Source organism: Populus nigra, chromosome 1 (genome assembly GCF_951802175.1).
Source record: "Populus nigra chromosome 1, ddPopNigr1.1, whole genome shotgun sequence".
Taxonomy (NCBI): domain Eukaryota; kingdom Viridiplantae; phylum Streptophyta; class Magnoliopsida; order Malpighiales; family Salicaceae; genus Populus; species Populus nigra.
The window spans coordinates 46,500,781-46,520,031 of NC_084852.1; the positions used below are offsets into that span (position 1 = coordinate 46,500,781).

General features: G+C 32.7%; 2 protein-coding genes across 2 annotated transcripts; one reads left to right on the forward strand and one right to left on the reverse strand.

Moving 5' to 3' along the window:
• The first annotated feature begins 291 nt into the window (after positions 1-291).
• On the forward strand, positions 292-2,872 carry LOC133686195 (cinnamoyl-CoA reductase 1-like). The gene is made up of 5 exons (XM_062106958.1): positions 292-525; positions 627-781; positions 1,043-1,228; positions 1,436-1,788; positions 2,539-2,872. Exons 1-5 carry the CDS (start codon positions 387-389, stop codon positions 2,726-2,728), a joined length of 1,023 nt encoding a protein of 340 aa, XP_061962942.1. The 5' UTR covers positions 292-386; the 3' UTR covers positions 2,729-2,872.
• A 1,932-nt stretch (positions 2,873-4,804) lies between these two features.
• On the reverse strand, positions 4,805-12,209 carry LOC133695010 (metal transporter Nramp1). The gene is made up of 14 exons (XM_062116742.1): positions 12,017-12,209; positions 11,675-11,807; positions 9,684-9,762; positions 9,556-9,596; positions 9,051-9,129; positions 8,847-8,951; positions 8,502-8,611; positions 8,177-8,358; positions 8,019-8,088; positions 7,223-7,396; positions 6,959-7,063; positions 6,606-6,737; positions 5,600-5,695; positions 4,805-5,326 (listed from the first exon to the last, which is right to left on the reverse strand). The coding sequence occupies exons 2-14, from the start codon at positions 11,786-11,788 to the stop codon at positions 4,988-4,990; spliced, it is 1,626 nt and encodes a 541-aa protein (XP_061972726.1). The 5' UTR covers positions 11,789-11,807; positions 12,017-12,209; the 3' UTR covers positions 4,805-4,987.
• Positions 12,210-19,251: the final 7,042 nt, after the last annotated feature.

Genomic DNA, 19,251 nt, shown 5'->3' on the forward strand with positions numbered 1-19,251 from the left:
TCAGGATTCCATACAAGGTTTATTAGTAGCTTATAATTGCACTTTTCCACCGAACTCGTTGCTGGTTTAGGAATTTTAATTAATCAATGGACATTAATTTATTCATAAATTCTTTTAAAAGAGTGGATTAAATCCAATTCGCACACAAGATTATGCGGTGGAAGATGAAGAAGAAGAGTAGGCTTACGTAAACAACATGATTAACCAGCACACAAAACCTTAAAAGAATAACAAGTATAAATTCAGGACATGGTGTTGACGATTCATATTACAAAAACTCAGTCACGTACCTAAATCAAGAGAAAAGGAAAACACCTCCCTCTCTCTGTCTCTCTTCCTTCGTTCTACCACCAAACACGCACACATAATACACATATCAAAACAACATGCCTGTCGATACTTCATCACTTCCATGCCAAGGCCAAACTGTCTGTGTCACCGGGGCTGGTGGCTTCATTGCTTCATGGATTGTTAAGCTTCTTCTAGAGAAAGGTTACTCTGTTAAAGGAACTGTGAGGAACCCAGGTTAGTTTATAATAATCAAGCACTTGGTTTCTTTCCCTTTCCCTTTTCTGTTATTAAGATTGAGTTAATTTAATGCTTTGTCTTTGTGTTGTTATACACAGCTGATCCCAAGAATTCCCATTTGAGGGAGCTTGAAGGAGCTCAAGAAAGATTAACTTTATGCAAGGCTGATATTCTTGATTATGAGTCTCTTAAAGAGGCTATTCAAGGGTGTGATGGAGTTTTCCATACTGCTTGTCCTGTCACGGACGATCCAGTATGTTTCCTTTTTTTTCTTTTCTTTTCGGTACATTGGTAGTAAAAAATTTGTTTGGATGCTGAGAATTTTAAGAAAAGAATATAAAAACAACACTTGGACTTCCAAGGACAAATATTAGGTTGCCGGTAAATTTAAGTACGGATGTCACCGACAAATGTTAGTAAAAGATTTTATACTCTTTTTTTTCCCGTAATTCATGATGCAAAGTATGTTTTCTTCAAATTTGGTTTTGATGATTTTGTGTTACAATACTTGAAGGACAAGGTGATGGAGCCAGCAGTGAATGGAACCAAGAATGTGATCATGGCAGCAGCTGAGGCCAAAGTCCGACGAGTGGTTTTCACGTCCTCAATTGGTACTGTGTACATGGACCCCAATAGGAGCCCTGATGTTGTCGTTGATGAATCTTGCTGGAGTGATCTTGAGTATTGCAAGAACACCAAGGTATTTAATTAATAACATGTGATGATTAACATAATTAAATAGCTCCTAATTAGAGCACTCAAAGCATACAGAGTAGGTGTAAATAAGAATATCTCTAAGATATCGTGATGTAAGTTCATTATTCCTTGCGTCATAGGGCTTACTGCATCTTGAAATCCTAATTGCCTATCCTTCAAATCTTGATGTAAGTTCATCTTGGAATTGCAGAATTGGTATTGCTATGGAAAGACTGTGGCAGAGCAGGATGCATGGGATGTGGCTAGGAAGAAAGGAGTTGACCTAGTGGTGGTGAACCCAGTGGTGGTGCTTGGACCATTGTTGCAACCCACTGTCAATGCTAGCATCCTTCACATCCTCAAGTACCTAACCGGCTCAGCCAAGACATTTGCTAACGCTGTTCAAGCTTATGTGCATGTTAGGGATGTGGCCGTAGCCCACATTTTAGTCTTCGAGACACCTTCTGCCTCCGGCCGTTACATTTGCTTTGAGAAAATGCTTCACCGTGGAGAGGTGGTGGAAATCCTTGCAAAGTTCTTCCCGGAGTATCCCATCCCCACCAAGTAAGTTCTTATGATTTTGAACAACTTTATAATAATCACGAGCTTAACACCTCTGAAAAACTACTTCAATGGAAAAGTTAGAATAAATTGACTTTTTCTAACGTAATGAAACCTGTATTATTTTTCTAACCTGTTTTTCTTTCATGGTCCTTCAAATCTTCATTGGCAAAATTATATTATGATTTTAAGAAACAAAATATTTGCATAAGAAAGTCATTTTTTTTTTGTTTCTTCCTCTGTCTTGATGTTCACTCTTTTTTATATATATATAATGGAGACAAGGAAAATTAAATAGGCATAAAAAGAAAATAGTGAGGGTTGAATGGGTTAGCAATACTAAATTGTCCTTGTCATAATGATTTGACAATACTGGTGCAGCAAAAGGGTCCTCACCAACCCCATCGTCTGTCATATTTTCCACGATTGGTACTGCACAAAGTTATTGGATCACAAGTTAAATATTTCTTCGTTATATATATTTCAAATTTTGTCATGGAGAGTTAGGAAGAGGATTGGGTCCTATATCCTAATCTCATGCAATTATATGCTGCAGTACTTGTTTGCCTAATTGCAGTGCTTAAGATCAGACAAGTTGATTGAATGTTCCTAGTTGGGTTGCTAAGGTTATAGGAATCAGTAATTTTTTCTGCTGCCTTCAAATAAACCTACCAAGTTTGTAGAAAGAATTAATAATGTTGTGTTTTTTATTCATATGGAATATTAATATTTTGTATTGCAATGCATTTGCAGGTGTTCAGATGAGAAGAACCCAAGAAAACAAAACTACAAGCTCACAAATCAGAAGATCAAGGACCTGGGCATCGAATTCGTCCCAGTGAAACAGTGCCTGTATGAAACTGTTAAGAGCTTACAGGAAAAGGGTATCCTCCCAATCCCAAAACATGTTGAGGACTCTGAAAATTCAATAAGGGCTCATTGATTAGCAGGGTACAGGTCCACACATCAAGTACTGTTGCAGTTGTTTGCAAAATACATACTAAAGAAAAGAAAATACTAAAGAAGAATGTCAATGTCAGAGTGCAAGTGTTACTGTCTTCTATTTGTAAAGACCTCTAATTGTCTTCGTGCTTAGACTAATCCTTTTATAATGAATGTTTTAATCCCTAAATTAATCAATTATTGGATGTGACTTTTAAGTGTTTCATTTTTTGTTGTTGTTTAAGTTTAATTCAATTTCAATATGGAATCCATACCATCTCTGTGGCTTCCCTTGGATCGAGAATTGATTATCTATCTTTCAAAATAAGGTCTAAAAATCGAATAAAGCTTATATATGTATATATAGTTGCATGTACAGGTGATCAGAAGATAATTATCCTAATATAATTAATTAAGGATGTTAATTTCTCTTACTTTTATTCCCTTCCAAAATCTCTAGGATGCTTTCTTGTGGAAGATGAATCTAAAGTCTAAATCAAGGCTGAGCAAAAACTGATTGACTGTCTCGTATCATGAGCCTCATCCAAAGCTCAGACAAAGGTGGTGATTTTCTAGTTTGCGAATTATATTAGTTTCTTACAACTTCAACTGACATGCTCTTTGGTCAAAGGTATCATATTACGCATACATACAGATTAGAATTAAAAAAAAACACACTAGCTCAAAAATAAATGAAATTAAATACAATCATAACTTGTCAGTTGGGAATTGGGATAGCAATAACAATTTAAAGTATTTTTTATTTTGAAATACATCAAAATAAAAAAAATTATTTTTTATATCAACATATCAAAATAATCTATAAATAAAAAATATATTTTTTTTAAATAAAAAAATTAAAATTTTTAGAAATATGATTTGTATTTCCAAATAAACCATTAGAAAACCATCACAAAAGCACAAACAATACAAAAAAAACGAATATAATCAATAAGTGTATTTAAGTGAAATTTTTCTTCTGAAAATCCTGGACATTTATCCATCAATATTCGTTTATAATAAATCATAAAATAAAATATAAAGAACATATTTACTTATGACTAAAAGCAATACATTTCGCTTAATGTTTATTTTTTACCGACACTGAAATCAAATAGAATTGCGTGATATAAATGATTTTTTTTCTATTGAACCTTTTTAATACTAAGATGTTTTGCTTATCTATTCCATGCATTTATTATCTTTTAGAAGTTATTTGGTCATTTTATAATATTTTGATAAAAAAAAAATCAACTTGTTTTTTAACAGTTAATGCACCAAAATTTTAATTGTGAGGATAATTAACAATCTTTTACATTTTAAGTTCATTTATTTTTATTTCAATTTTCTATTTTTATTATTTTATTCATCTATTTATTTTTTTCATATAATTTGTTTTCACATTTGAAATTTTAAAAATATATTTGATTTGAAAAATTATTAAATTAATGTTTTTTCTCAATATTTATTTATAATTTTGATATGCTAATGTAAAAAAAAATATAAAAATAAATATTTTTAAAGCCATTTAATATTTAATATTATGATAAAAATTGTTTTTTATTTTAAAATATATCAAAATAATATTTTATTTATTTTTTACAATTTATTTTTTACATTAAAATAATCTAAAAATACTAAAAAAAACTCTAAAACAAAGGAAAAACTAAAATTTTTTTAAAAAAAATTTAAAATACAAAAATAAAAACTCAAACTCGTAAAAAAACATACATGACGCTGTGTTGTTTTGGTGACATCAATAAATCTACCTTGTTGATTTGCCGATTTACCAAACATGTTGCCAGTCATCAACAGGTCAATTTCGTGATAAAGTAAAGTCGGTAGAAACTTAACCCATGCATGAAAATGATTGAGCCCTACAAGATAATGGATGTTAAATCATGAATGCATCCAAAAATATGTCATGTATTTATTAGCCCAGTCTATAAATAAGTTAATCTACAAAACAAATTATCCATAGCCACACTGAATTTTTTTTGCATTTCGCATAGTTCTACGAAAGAAGTTCTGCAAGAGTGGATGCGGGAAGGAAATGCGTGGTGACATGCTCTCTGAATATCTCAAGCTCATGGTTTATTCAGCATAGCTGTTTGGTCCGCAAAGATGTTCGGTCATCACATAACAGTGGTAAGACAGAAGCAAATTGTGGATTAGAAAAGGAAATAGATTATAACCTCGTCTCTAGTGTTATTTCAGTTACTAGAAGTTAGTGACCTTGAGATATCACTTGCCCTATGATTTACAAATCATTTGCATTACTCCTCCTCTGAGGCAACTGCATGCATGCTATGTCTTCTCTAGGGAGACTGCACAGTCCTGCATTACCAGACTCGTTGGCGATTTGCGGATTTTCAGATGTTAGTGCTACAAGATGTGTAGCCTCCTTGTTTCTACGTAACACCAAGTATGCAACCCCAGCCAAATACACTGCCATGCCCAAAAATCCAAATATTCCAAGAAAGATGGCAGCTACAAGCTTTAGATGGCCATGAAGAAGAATCTTGATGAAGCTAGATGCAAGGTAGTATATATTTATTGCCATGATAAGAAAACCAATGACCCAAGTAATACTTGAAATCTGCAGAGGAGGATTATATTAATTGATGATTAAAAATAAAATAAAATGGTATATATGCAGAATAAACGCAACATATTTCAAGCATGGCATGCGAAGACAACTGTTTTAATGGATATTATAAATATTTCTTTGATGATCTTATTGAGATATTTTCAAGAGTAAACCGTGCTGAAGATAGTCATGGCATTCTGAACCTAAATTGAAATCTTCAAATTTAATGCTGAACAAAACTTAAAACAAACAATGTAAGCACTGATCAAGTAAAGGTAATACCGTAGTTGAGTTGGCATGTATCCCCATCTTGGTTTTGCTACTTGTGAACTTGAGAAGTGGAACGAGAGCAAAAGGGAGCTCAAAAGATAGAATCATCTGCAATACAACATGAAAAGTGAGCTAGAAATGCAAAGAGATAACAGGAGTTTTTACCCTGATTCTATTGGACTGTAAAACAACAGAACGAGATTGCAAAAAGATTGCTTTTTTTTTTTTTAACTAAAAGCTGGACTTAATGTTCACACAAGAAAGCATGATTTCCAGAGAATTGCCTCTGGTGGAAACAATGGGAAGTGATGTAATACAGTTTGTTAACAGCAAAGTCATTGCTTCATGTTTCTACTGAGCATCCCAGAAACCATATAGCTTTAATGACGTTAAGTTTCTTGTTATCACAGCTAAAAGTCTAGCTTCGGATGACAGGAAATACTTATCAGAAAAAAAAACAAGAATAAAGGAAAAAGAAAAAAGAAAAAAGAATCCATTTCTACTATATAAAAAATGGTATGGAACAAGGTGCATTATAACTAATGGCTCTCTCACACAAGATCGCATTAGATGGTAGAAGTGAATCACAAAAAGGGAGCCATTAAAATAAAAGACATCCTAAATGTCAACCATGTTAAGATTTTATTTCTAGATAAGAAAATAATTCACTGACATGATTATGCATGAAATTATTAACTGGGACTTGCAAAGCAGCACCTTCTCCCATTTGGGACAATGAGCAGGGAAATATATTTAAACCACAACAAAAGCAGTATTTTTTATTGCACATCATCATCATAGAATATCATTACTTCCCAAAGAAAAAGGCAACATTCCAAAACATCACTGACTCGACAAGAGAAATTAAACATTGAAACTGCCACAAGTTTAAATTTAATGTTACTTTCTGCAATCGCTCTGGCGGTGTTTATATTCTGTCCACTGCACAGATATAGATCTGAGAAATAAATGAATGTCTTGTTCTGAAAGCATAGTATTTGTGTCAAACAGATCATACCGATGCAATAATAATCAGCTTTCCAGCTCCGGAAGAGCCCCCAATGATTGCAACAATTAAACTAGGGACTATGGCTAAGCTTCGAGTTAAGAAGTTCCTTAACCATGGTGTCAATCGTAAATCAAGAAATCCCTGCAGTAAGAAATGAAAGGAATAATGAGTGACAAAACAGCCCCAGGAAGCAAAAGAAACAACAATGACAATTTGAATTGCAGAACATCTAAAACTCTGCAACAAAATTTAAGAATGCTACCACAAAGTCTATTTCTTAAGTTCAAAGCGACTGCTTTCTAGTCAGAAACTCATGTGCTGACATTGAGAAATAAGAATTTCTTAGAGTGACTCTCAAATACCTGCATGACATACTGCCCTGCATAAGTTCCTGTTATTGTAGAGCTCTGACCTGATGCCAGCAATGCAATTGCAAAAAGTTTCGAACTCCAACTACCTAATACATTCTGCAAGCAAGAAACCACAATGGCACTATCATGAAAAAAAATATCTGGATCAATAGAGCACTGAGGAAATTGAAAAATCACAATATGTTATAATAGTAGAAAACCATCTCAGAATTGACAGGACAATCAGATTATTGAAAATGTTGCTGAGTTGCATACTTCAAGAAGAAAGGAAGCTTTGTTCAAGTCCAAGTCCTTGCATTTTTCTTGATCTTGAGCATTTATATTTTGTGAGTTGCAAACTGCACCACTCACGGAAATGATAGATACATTGATGAGAAAGGCCAAAACGAGAGCAAAGCCACTTTCTATCATGTAAAATCTGCAAGCATCCTGTGAACAAGAATGGCATTCATTGCTGCCTGTTAATAAATTGACAGTGTAGATCCATATTTCAAGAAGTTCATTCTGGATGTCAAAATTTTTAACATTTTACCAGTGATTTTAAAATTTATCATTCTGAAAAGTGCACCCAAAATTTTAAGCTTAAAAGAAACTGGCCAGAACAGAAATTAAATCAGGTCTATACAATTAACTAATTAGTTTGCTTGAAGATTCTTCCCAAAGAGGCTATTTTCTACATATGCCAGAGAGCATGCATGAGAAAACAGGTAGGAAGGTAACAAATAACACTAAAATGGCTAAAAGCTCACTGACCAGAAGGCTAAACAATGAATTTATTTTGTGATTATGTTAGTTAATCCTGCAGTTTACAAAGACCAAAAAAACAGTAGGGAAATCCACTAGTAGACAAGAGCACGAATGTAGCACATGCATATAATCTTTCTAAAGAGGCTTCAGAACTGCCAACTCCCAATGACTCAACCCTTTTAATATCAAAGCACTTTTGAACACTTGAACTACACATTAACATGCACATACATGAAAACAAACTTAAGGTTTTTCTCAAGTACATGCACAAGCAAGCTCAAAGTAGTCTACTCATCATATTTACCTTGATGCCATGCATAGATCGTGGGATTTTCCTTGAAAGCACCAATGCTGAATGGAGAAAGAGATTGTGCCTGCAAGGATGTCATAAAAGCCTGGCAAATTTAAGAGGGGTTTTACAAATGCAAGAAAACATGAATAGATTGAACATAAAACACATACGGCATAACCATAGCACCGAGAAGTGAAATTGCCAGACCAGCAGCACCATTTCCCTTTAATTGGGGAACAAAGAGCCCTTTCAGAACTTCCTTCGCATCAGGCTTTGCGTAGCCAAGCTCTGCAAAAAAGCATCCAGCTATGGTACACACGAGAAAAGCAATAAAGAGTTCAAGCTTCCGAACCTGTACAAGGAAAACAAGATGGACTAACATGGTTTAATTCAACATAATAGAAATGTAGTAGCAAGAGCAAATTCTTCTTCTGGATAAGTGAAACGTCAAGACAGTGTTGAAAACATATAGCAATTGGGAAGAAATCAAAGTACCCCATATTGCTGTAGTGCTAAAAGGACAAGAGTGCTGAGGCCAGTCAGAAGAACACCAATCCATACCGGAATTTTGAAGAGCATGTTCAACGCAAAGGCTGTCCCAATCACTGGAAGGAGATGGAAGCATTTTTTGGTACCAAACATTGATTATTAACATGAAAGAAACAGGCTGCTCTCTTTTAATACACCAGCATTTTGGCCATAATTTTCCTCTAAGAAATAAAATCAGTTGAAAACAAGAGTGGGGTGCTAAGTACATGCATGTGCACCATGTGTTTGATGCTTGGAGCAATGACTTCATTATACCATGTAATGCTCAAAGCAAACCAGAGATACCCTCACCTTCAGGAATGTCACATGCAACTATGGCAATTTCAGCAAGGACCCACAAGATGAAGTTTGGTATTCTAGGATATTCATTCCTACAGTGTTCTGCTAAATGTTTTCCTGCAACGAGAAAGATAATTTTGGGAAAAAAATATCTGTATTAATACTTAAACAGTGGAGAAGATGTAGAACAAATTAGCAAGTTTAGATTTCACATACCAGTGACAACACCCAAATTTGCTGCAAGAGATTGGATAATAAGAGCAGCACATGAAGCTACTAATATGATCCAAAGTAACTGCAAGTTTTTTAAAAGGAAGTCCCTCAGGAAAAGCAACAGTACACAAAACAAATTTAAAAAAAAAAAAAAAACCTAACAAATCCACATGCTAGAAACTTTCTGCAGGCTCTAGATTTTCACTTTCAAAAAGGTGTCCATCAAAAGACCTGAGACCCTTGACGCACTATGCCACATGATATAGCCATCATTCTGGATCCTTTTTTTCAGGGGAGGAATCCAGAGGAAAATGTGTCATAAATATTAGCTACTGTGTTCCGTAAAATTCATTGAAGTGCAAAATTCCAATTTATCCTCTAACACGACTTTCTATGGTATTCCACCACATGATGCTCCAGATCTCTTCTTTGATAACATTACATTTTGACAAATTTCAAAGGCTGAAATCAAGAGGGAAAACAAACTGAATTAAGATAAAAGGCAGACCTCATACTTGTATTGCGCTCCTGACTGCAGGTCAGTTTCAACTGCAAGTTAAAACAAAATATTCAGCACTTGTCATTATTTCTAACCATGTTACAAGCAGCATCACAAAGAAATGCTTTTGATCTTACAATTTCCAGGGTCAATGTATGCAATTGAAACAAGGAACCCTGGACCCATGTATGCAAATAGGTTTTTCCAGCTTTTCCTCTGCATAAACAAAGTACACATGGACCTTCAATCAAGCATTTCACATTTAAAGCAATTTGATAAAGACAAGCAATGAAGCACATAGGCATATTATCAATCACAAGTTTCATGCTAGAAACATCCAGAATGCCTGATAGGAACATGTTAAGGCTGAGAACCACTGGCACCCAAGATTCTGATGAATAATAAAATTATACATGAAACATTTATGCCTCGATAGATGAGTATATTCAATTTATTTCATATCATATACAGAGACATAGTATTGATCTCTTTGTTAAGAAAAGAGCTTATGTTGAAGTCAATTTTGGTAACATTATCATAGTTTGCAAGCTGCAATATGCTTTGCATTCCTCGTTGCACTAAATCATGCTACTTTTCCACAACATGAAAGCATATCAAACAAACTATCTGCTGGCACAACCTATCTATGTGACTGTTAGAAGAAGAGTTTCCCATGCTTTAACCTAAAATTATTCGCCTTTCTAGCCATCACGTGCATGCTCATACAAAATTCTCCAATTCATCAGCCCATAGAGTTCTCAAAAGTTTGTCATGTCATTTGAATATCGTCCACTACTAATCAAACATTCAAACATTTATTTGCCAGACAGATGCCAACACTAATCGCTAAGAATTTCCATAACTACAAGTCATGACTTTGTTTGAGGACGTGAGCTATATAAAGGAGAACAAGACAAAAAAGACCTTCCCAATACACGCTGCTGGAGTCACTGCCTTTCTCAGGATAATCTAAAGGTGAGAAACACATAAAAGTTCCAGTTTTGTTCATACCCACAAGCCTTTTGGAAGACATGGGAAGCTCAAAGTCCTTGTCAAATGTCAAGTACATAGTTTGAATGCTTATGTCACCCTAACTGTCATTAGGATATCGAAGAAACAACAGAAATGCATGACTGAATAAAAATGAAAAAAAAAATCTCTTGCACTTTCAGATACAAAATAAACCTCATCATATTCTTACAGGTAAGTTCAAAATAATAATACAGCCTTGGAATTTATAACTAGACTAACATCATCAATGATATAATTGAGTGTAACAGAACTATTAAACTTTTTATCTTATCCGTCTCATTTCTATAAAGTCAAAGATGGAAATAGAAAAGTAATTGAAAGTCTGCCAATCAAATTGAAAGAGACAGAAAAAAAATAAAACAACTACAATGATGATATCAGGTCAGTTGAATACTATGATATTTAGATACCATGTTTCAGCTGTGCAAGTTGTTCCCTACCTTAATAGAGAAACAAAAGAAGAGAAAACAAATTTGAATTGAATTAAGTAATTACACCATGACACTAAGCAGTAATTATCACTTAAATTTGCTTCCTAAAACACCATTTGACTCTTTGTTTCTATAAAACAAGCTTACATCATCTTTACTAACCTCAAAAGTCATTCAATTATCTCAATTCCTTACCACAAACACCATCTTTTCACGCACTCATGATGAGAGCTTAATTCAAACAAATGGAAGACACCAAATGCAACACACAAGCAAATATTATACATAAATTCAAACGCAAAATTTTTCAACATATGCAAGTTCATATATTGGTGGCTCCCCGAGATGGGTCCCACAGGAATGCCAGACATGAAAGACATGAACCTCGTACTAGTCTGAAACACATAGAAACACACAAACCCACATGCATACATACAAATTTTTTTTTTTTTGTTTCTGAGTCGGGATATTTTCGGGCCAGATTCCTTTGGCACACGTATATACATGTACACACGTGTGTATTCATATTTTCTTTGGCATCACTTTCTGTCTATAAAAATCTCTCATTAAATTATAATAGAGATAGAATAAAAATGGAGTAAGTGCAAACATGGCAACTCTAATGAGAATCAATAGTAGTATTGATAGTTTAAAAGAAAACTTACATCAGGCACGATAATTTGTTCAGGATCTGAATTCTCAATCAATGGTGCATTAGAGAAACTCCTATTTCCAGTGCTGGAAATGAACTGTGGCTGCACAGAAGACGAACCCGCCATGGCTAACTCCCACTGTAAACTGTGTTTTCATTGAAACAGGCAAAATTTGGAAGAAAGAAGGAAACTTTGAGAGAAGCAAGTAGATATTACAGCAATTCAATCACAACAACGCAATCTGGATTCAGATTTAATGATTAGGAAACCAAGATTAACGTAGATCAAACAAACCCATCAGAGGAAAACAGAAAAAGAGAGGATCTTTTGGTGATAAAAAGAACAGAAACTAACCTCAGTAGCACAAGATGCAAATGAAGAGACAGAGTTCACCGGTTTCAGCCTGTGCTTTATAAACTGCTTCGGCACAATTTGTAGGATTTGTAAGACTCTCGGTCGCAGATACACACTCAATATAAGCTCACTCCTGTCTTTATAGTGACATTTCCCTGGCTCTCAGTCTTCTGTTTGGAGCTTGAGAAATGAACAGACGCCCCCTTGTATTTTTTTTTTTTTTGGCATGTGTGTTCCACCTAAGGATTTGCGAGTAGGGAAAGGTTTTTTTTATTATTTTATTATACAACAAAATTTTCGTGCTTGATTTCTTCCAGCTCCATGGATGGTCATGAGCTTGCTCACCACGTGCTGGATTGGATGGACAATTTCTACGGTTAATTTCATAATTATAGTGTATTTAAGTTATAAATTATTATATATTTTTATATATTATCTTATAATATTTTTTTTTTATATTCAGTAAATTAATTAATTATATCATAATTATGCTAGTTATTAATGTTATTGTAGAATTACAACTTGAATATACGTTGTCACTTTCAAAATAAGTTAGGAATAATTAGGATTAATTTTATTAAAAAATATATATTTTTAGCTTTGAGAAGAAAAGGAATATTATTTAAGTTATAAATATTTGTTTAAGGAATTACTAACTATTAAGTATTTATATTTATTGTATTATAAATATTATTTTTATAAATTTGAAGGCATTGTAATCATAACATTGATGAAGTCATAAAAAAACTTTACATAAAAATTGAACTTTCCATTGTCTACTGTGAAACTGGGCCAAGACATGTAAATTAATCCGAGTTTGTGCCTAAGAGTTTTTGAAAAAATAAGTTCATCATGAAATAAAAACTCTTCAATATTTAAGTTAGTACTTGTATGTGGATAGAAGACAATGTATAGGGAAAAAAAAGGTTTTGGTGTACATATCTAGGTGTAGCTGGCTTTATATGACTATGAGAAAGCTTGTATGTGTTGAGAGTTTATGTGAATGGAGAGTTTGTGACCTTTATTGTGGAGAGTCTGTTTTTCATTAGTGTTGATGTGGGTGGTAGCGCGTGGTAGAAATGTAGCTATTGGTGATAGAAACGGTGCTTGTTTATAAAAGTTTTATGCTTTGCGAGAAAAAAATATATGTATGCTGCACATTAAAATTGTCAGTACTTAAAAAAATAAATGTATAAATATGAGAGAGAAAGATAAGCGGGTAAGAAAAATCATAAAAAGAAATAAATTTGGACTACTTGTTAGGCCAAGCCTGATCTGGTCACCTTAGAAGGCAACCACATTTAGTTTTTGGTAAATTCTACCCCATCAATTTTCCCTCAAGTGTTGTAAACATGTATGTATAAAAGACTTTAACAAGCTAAAAGAAAGAAAAACTTGTAACGTAAAAGTTTATGTTTGTGGCCATGCTTTCATAAAAATGTTACTATTATGGCTATGCTTTTGAATGTTTGTCATTTTCTTGTGAACTCATAAGATATTTTTGTTAATATTTTCTAGATAATAATATATAATTCTTTCGAAGACAGGTGGTCGCAGATACCTAGAGACAAATGGTTATGGGGACCTAAAGATATATTTAGAGACATTGAGACTTTTCATGGAGATTAACATAATGGAGATATAAAGAAAAACTATTATTTTTTATTCAAAAAATTTTAAAGATAAAGATACAATACATGGGATAATTAGGATATTATTTGATCTCAGGCAACACGTCAAATACATAAACTTTTTTTCTTAGCTCTAGTTGCTTTTCTTTTCTCATAAACTAGTGAAAGTAACCTTTTGCAATTAATCTTTCTTTTTTTTTCAAGGTGTGACATTCTCTGGTGTCATAATTATGATCATGGTAAAAAAAAAACTTGTTAGGGTTCCTCGTGTTTGCACCACTTTTAATGGAAGAAGCATATTGCACAAACTCTTTCCCTTAGATAACAGCTAGTAACTAAGTTTGTATGGTGGTTAGAAGCGTAGTCATGAGTTCTAGAAATGTCAGGCAATCACGAATATGCCCCTTGCATCTTTTTAGATGCTCTGGTTGAAGATTAATGGCATTAAAAAGACTTCTCTTATATGAGTGGAAATATAGATGTCTTGTCTAATTATATAAGCTTCTTTCACCCTGATATAATTTTTCATCACTTGTTTGACACTATAAAGATTCATGTTGGGGATAGTGTATAACATTTTCCACATTGAATAGTTGTATATTCCACTAATCAAAGCTTTTGTGTTGATGAGTTCAAGAAGTTTTTCCACTTTAAGGATACATTTGTTGAAATGTTAAAGATAGACTTTGATACTTTCATCTTCTTGTTGTGTGATAATAAAGAGCTTTGTGGTGATCTTTTTGGCATGAATGATTTTACTAAAGGGAGAGATTAGTTTGGAGTTAAGATAAAAAACGTGAAGAATAAAGCTAGACTTTAGGTTGTGATACAATGCTCGTGCAGATCCGTGAGGCATTATTGGAATAGCTTTGCACACGGCATTAGTGTCTTATGTAACAAGCTCTAGAAATTTTCTCATATTTTGTATATGCTTTCAAGGATCTATGAGTACTTTATAGTTGTCTATGTTAGCTTTTATAAAAACATAATCTTTAGAGAGTTGAATAGTATTCTATGATAAAATAGAGATTATTCCACTAGATTATGTTCAACTACATGTAAAATCATAGATCTCGTCTCAACATAGCTCCTTTTCTAGTGTGTAAGTGAGACTTAAATAAAGATCGATGGTGACTGGATCGTTTGGAGTGGCTCGTGTGAGGACAACGTGTATAACTCCTTTTGAGTGTAGAAGTGCGAGCATTACTCGCTTACATTTTATTATGTCATGTCTCTTTAGAAAACTGGATTCATCGTAATGTATTTATGTGAGCTTATCATTTTGAAGGAGGAGAAATGCGCAAATATAATTGTATTTTTGTGATAATATTGTTGATCATCGGCATTTGGTTAAAAGGTTGTTAGAGTTCCGGAGGAACTGGAGTTCCTATGATAGAGAGAGAAGGGTTACCCTTCTTTGTACTTAAGTATTGTCAACCATAAAAAATATTTTTGTTAAAAGGTGTAAAACGAGAATGAAATGGATTTTTTATTCAGTTTTCACATATGACACCACTAATGAAGTTGTAAAAAAACTTCACATAAAAATTTAGTTTTTCATCGTGTGCTGCGAAACTGAGTTAAGACATATGAAATGGGCTAAGCTTGTGTCTAAAAGTTCCTAAAAAAAAGTAAGTCCCTTATAGGATGAGGGACACTTAAATAGTTTAATTAGTACTTATAAGTGGGGGGAGATAATATATAAAAAAAGAAAAAGAAAAATGAGAGTATATAACTTGCATATCTAAGAGTAAGTGGCTCTAGAAAACTCTGTATAGGTTGAGAATTTCTGTAGGTAGAGGGTTTGCGGCCTTTTATTATGGAGAGTCCATCTCCAAAGATAGTAGTTGCTTGCTTGTGAGATTAGGTGTATTCATACACCTAACTTTGGCTTTTCTTCATAAATGAGAAATTGTGTTGTTGGCCAACCAAGATGGCTCGTCGCTAGTGTGATATTGTGTCATATGTTTTGTGTCTAACACGTGATTAGATAAGAAGTTGGTGAATCATGTTTTTGTGATGAAGTGTATTTATTTTTATTAGTGTTGATACGGGCTAGTAGGCGTAGCACAAATGTAACTATTAGTGATTAAAAAAACGATGTTTGTCTATAAAGTTTTTATGCATGTGAAATGGAAAAAACTATGTAGGCTACATATTAAAATTTGTTAGTCCCCGAGAAAATAAATGTATAACTAAGAGGGGAAAAAAGGCATAGATATAAAAAAAATCATAAAAAGAGAAAGAAAATTAGACTAGTTTAGAGTGAATGCTCTTGGGTGACCATAATTTTTTTCACCCCATCAAACACCTTTAAATGACTATATATATCAAACCTTGTGTTGGAAAACATTTATAATTTGGTGAATATTTTATTTTTTCAATGAGATTAAATCTAAACTTATGCTTAAAAAATAGTTGTCCATATACATTAATAAGAAATATATGGATTGTTGTCATGGTGGTCCTTGTAGACCGCCCGAACCCTATAGGTGAATAAAAAGTTAGATTTACATTAGATCCCATTTTAATCGTCCCATTTATCCTTGTAAAAAAAAGTATAAACATGAAAAGGACACCATGCTTTATATATATATAAAACTCATTCCAATCTTATAACTTTATTACACTAACTTTATTAGGCATGCGAGCAACAATGCTTTACGTGGACTTAGTGAAATTTATTAGGCATGCGAGCAACAATGCTTTACGTGGACTTAGTGAAAATTTGTTGGTTCAACTTTTTATATATATATATATATATATATATATATATATATATATATATATATATAAAGCTATAAAGATTTAAGCTAGATATAGGTTATTTGACATCGTTTCTATATATTTCTACTTTTATATATGTTTAGCTTGAAAAAATATTAGATTAATATTTTTTTAATGATTTTAATATATTAATATTAAAAATAAAAAAAATATTTTAATATGAAAAACTATTTTAAAAAATAAACGGTTCAATAGATAGAATTAGCATGGCAACACAGGCGTGCCAAGCCATGGCGGGCTAGGATTTCATAAGTATCTTCTTTGAAAAACTGCTGGACAACAATTCATAGAATATTATATAAAAAGATAATTTGAAATTACATTAGCACATGAGCCAAATGTCAGGGGATTATTAAACACGGGGCAGGTATGATTTAAGAAAATAATATTGTGATAAATACGGACCCTGTCAATATAACATGGAAGGGGCGTTTTATATGTCCCTGTCAATATAACAAGGTCTTTGTATTTTGGTGGTTCTTACAATTTTTATCTTTTAAAATAATTTTTTGAGAATTAAATAAAATTATGAATTCTCAAAATTATAATAATCAAGTGAAATTTGAAGATATGCGACAGATTTGGCTATTCGACGGAGAAAGACAAGATGGGGACGCACTTGAGGTTTTTGGTCAGAGATTTTATCATGCAACACAGTGCACGGTACAACCTTTGACTATTGGGTCCCACATCTTTCTAAACCAATGGTTGTGATTTGTAGGGCCCAGTGATTGTACTTCAACATCAAGAAGCAGAGTACATTCTCCCTCTTTTTGTACCGGTAGGGTCCTCTCAAATGGATGGCTGCTAAGCCTGCTGTGCATATTCTAGCACTAAATTCTATCCCTTGACTTTTCTTTTATTTCTTGGATTTTAGCAGTCAGGATATTCGTGAGTGGTAGGGTTCTAATCAAGGTTGTTTATGTAAAATCGTAAATTTTTTTTTTCAAGTACCTGAAAATATATGGTTCAACTAAAAATTTATATATAATTCAAGTATCTTTAAATACATGGTTCAAATAAAAATTCATGTGTAATTTAAATAATTTTTCATTAATTAACAATTAATAAATTTAAAACAAATAATATGGTGTATCATGTAAACTAAAACTTATATTAAATATAAATACAATATATTTATTTTATATTATTTTTTAATTTGCTATTTTGATTGTCTTTCTAACAATACAAATGGTCCTTTTCCATTACCTTAGTTTTAGAATTTTTTTTATTTGAAATCATTGATGTTACGTATTATTTTTTTTTGTAATTGAAAAGCTTTTGATTTTTTTAATAATTTTTTAAAATAATTTTGAATTCTTAAAAAAGAAAGAAAAAAAATCACAATCTCTCTCACTCTCTTTCTCAAATAATCATCATCATCATCATCAGTCTTCTTTTTACTTCTCCTCTCTCACTTTCAAGCTCATCTCTTTATCAGGACAAACAACTCAATGTCATTTCCATGGCTTTTACTCATTACTTGGTTGTCATTCTCACTGAACCCTCAGATCTCACAAAAGCTGCACTCTTTAACACCTCCTTCTCCTCCACTCCTCCTCTCCTCCACCTCCTTCCACCCCGCTTTTTTTTAATAAAAATCATTTTGATTTAACTTTCTCTTCTACCTCACTGAAAACTAAAGCACGCGATTTGTTAATACTAGTTGTTTTCAAGAAAGGCGAAGGCGAAGGCAAAAGAATGGTGTTAGTAGTTTTTGTTAATTTTGTTAAACTCGGTCCGAGTTTACCGAGTTAACCGAGTTTGACCGAGTTTGACTGAGTTTAACCGAGTTTGCTAATTTTTGAGTTTTCTACCCGATTTAACACTAAATATCTGTGTTGACTCGTAAAATCGTACGATTTTACGAGTCAACTCGCGAGTTTAACAACCATGGTTCTAATAGAGCAATCTAGATTATGAAGAAGCTGGATTTCAGCAGTCAGGATATAAATGCAAGTTAACTATGAAATACCAATAAGATAAAGTATTAAATCAGGCTAATTTAATTACAGCATTGATATAAAGGTTAATTATTAGAAAAATCTCTGTTAGTTTATATTTATCTGATTTTATTTTGTTTGCCAAAAGTTTGATAAAAATAAATAAATAAATAAAACTTAAATTTTGTTTTGGAGCTCACTGTAATACGCAAACTTTGTTTAAATTTGATTTATGATACTCAGCTCGTTTATAGCTTGTTAAATAAGTTCTAGTTTTTTTTTTTTTGTAAAGAAACAAGTATTTTTATATTAAAATCTTGGATAAACCACTCATGATAAATTCTTACTAATGATTCTTTCTATGATTTTTTTTCAAGAACAAGAATATCGCCTCTTCAAGGCTGTCTGAGGTTTTATTTGGGACTATAGTTGAATTGGTTTTTCATTAAAAAATAAATAAATAATATTATTTTAATACATTTCAAAATTAAAAACACTTTAAAAATCAACTTTTACTACCATATCAAAAAAAAAAAAAAAAAAAACCCTAATTCTAACCATTTAAGCGGGCACAACCTGCAAGTATCATTTCTTTATACATGTAATGATGACATGTAGGAATAAATTCAAACTCAACACCATCCACTCGTAGACAACTATTAAAAACAGAACTTAAAGATGAAGCTATGTTATGCAAGAGTATAATTCCACTTTCTTTCTCACTGTCTTACAAGTTAATAAGTTATAGCAGAGTATCATGGAAGTCCACCATTCACATAAACTACGTACAGCAGTTCGAGCATATAGCAGAGCATCGTCCACCATTCACATAAACTACAATAGTTCAAGCATATAGCAGAGTATCATGGAAGTC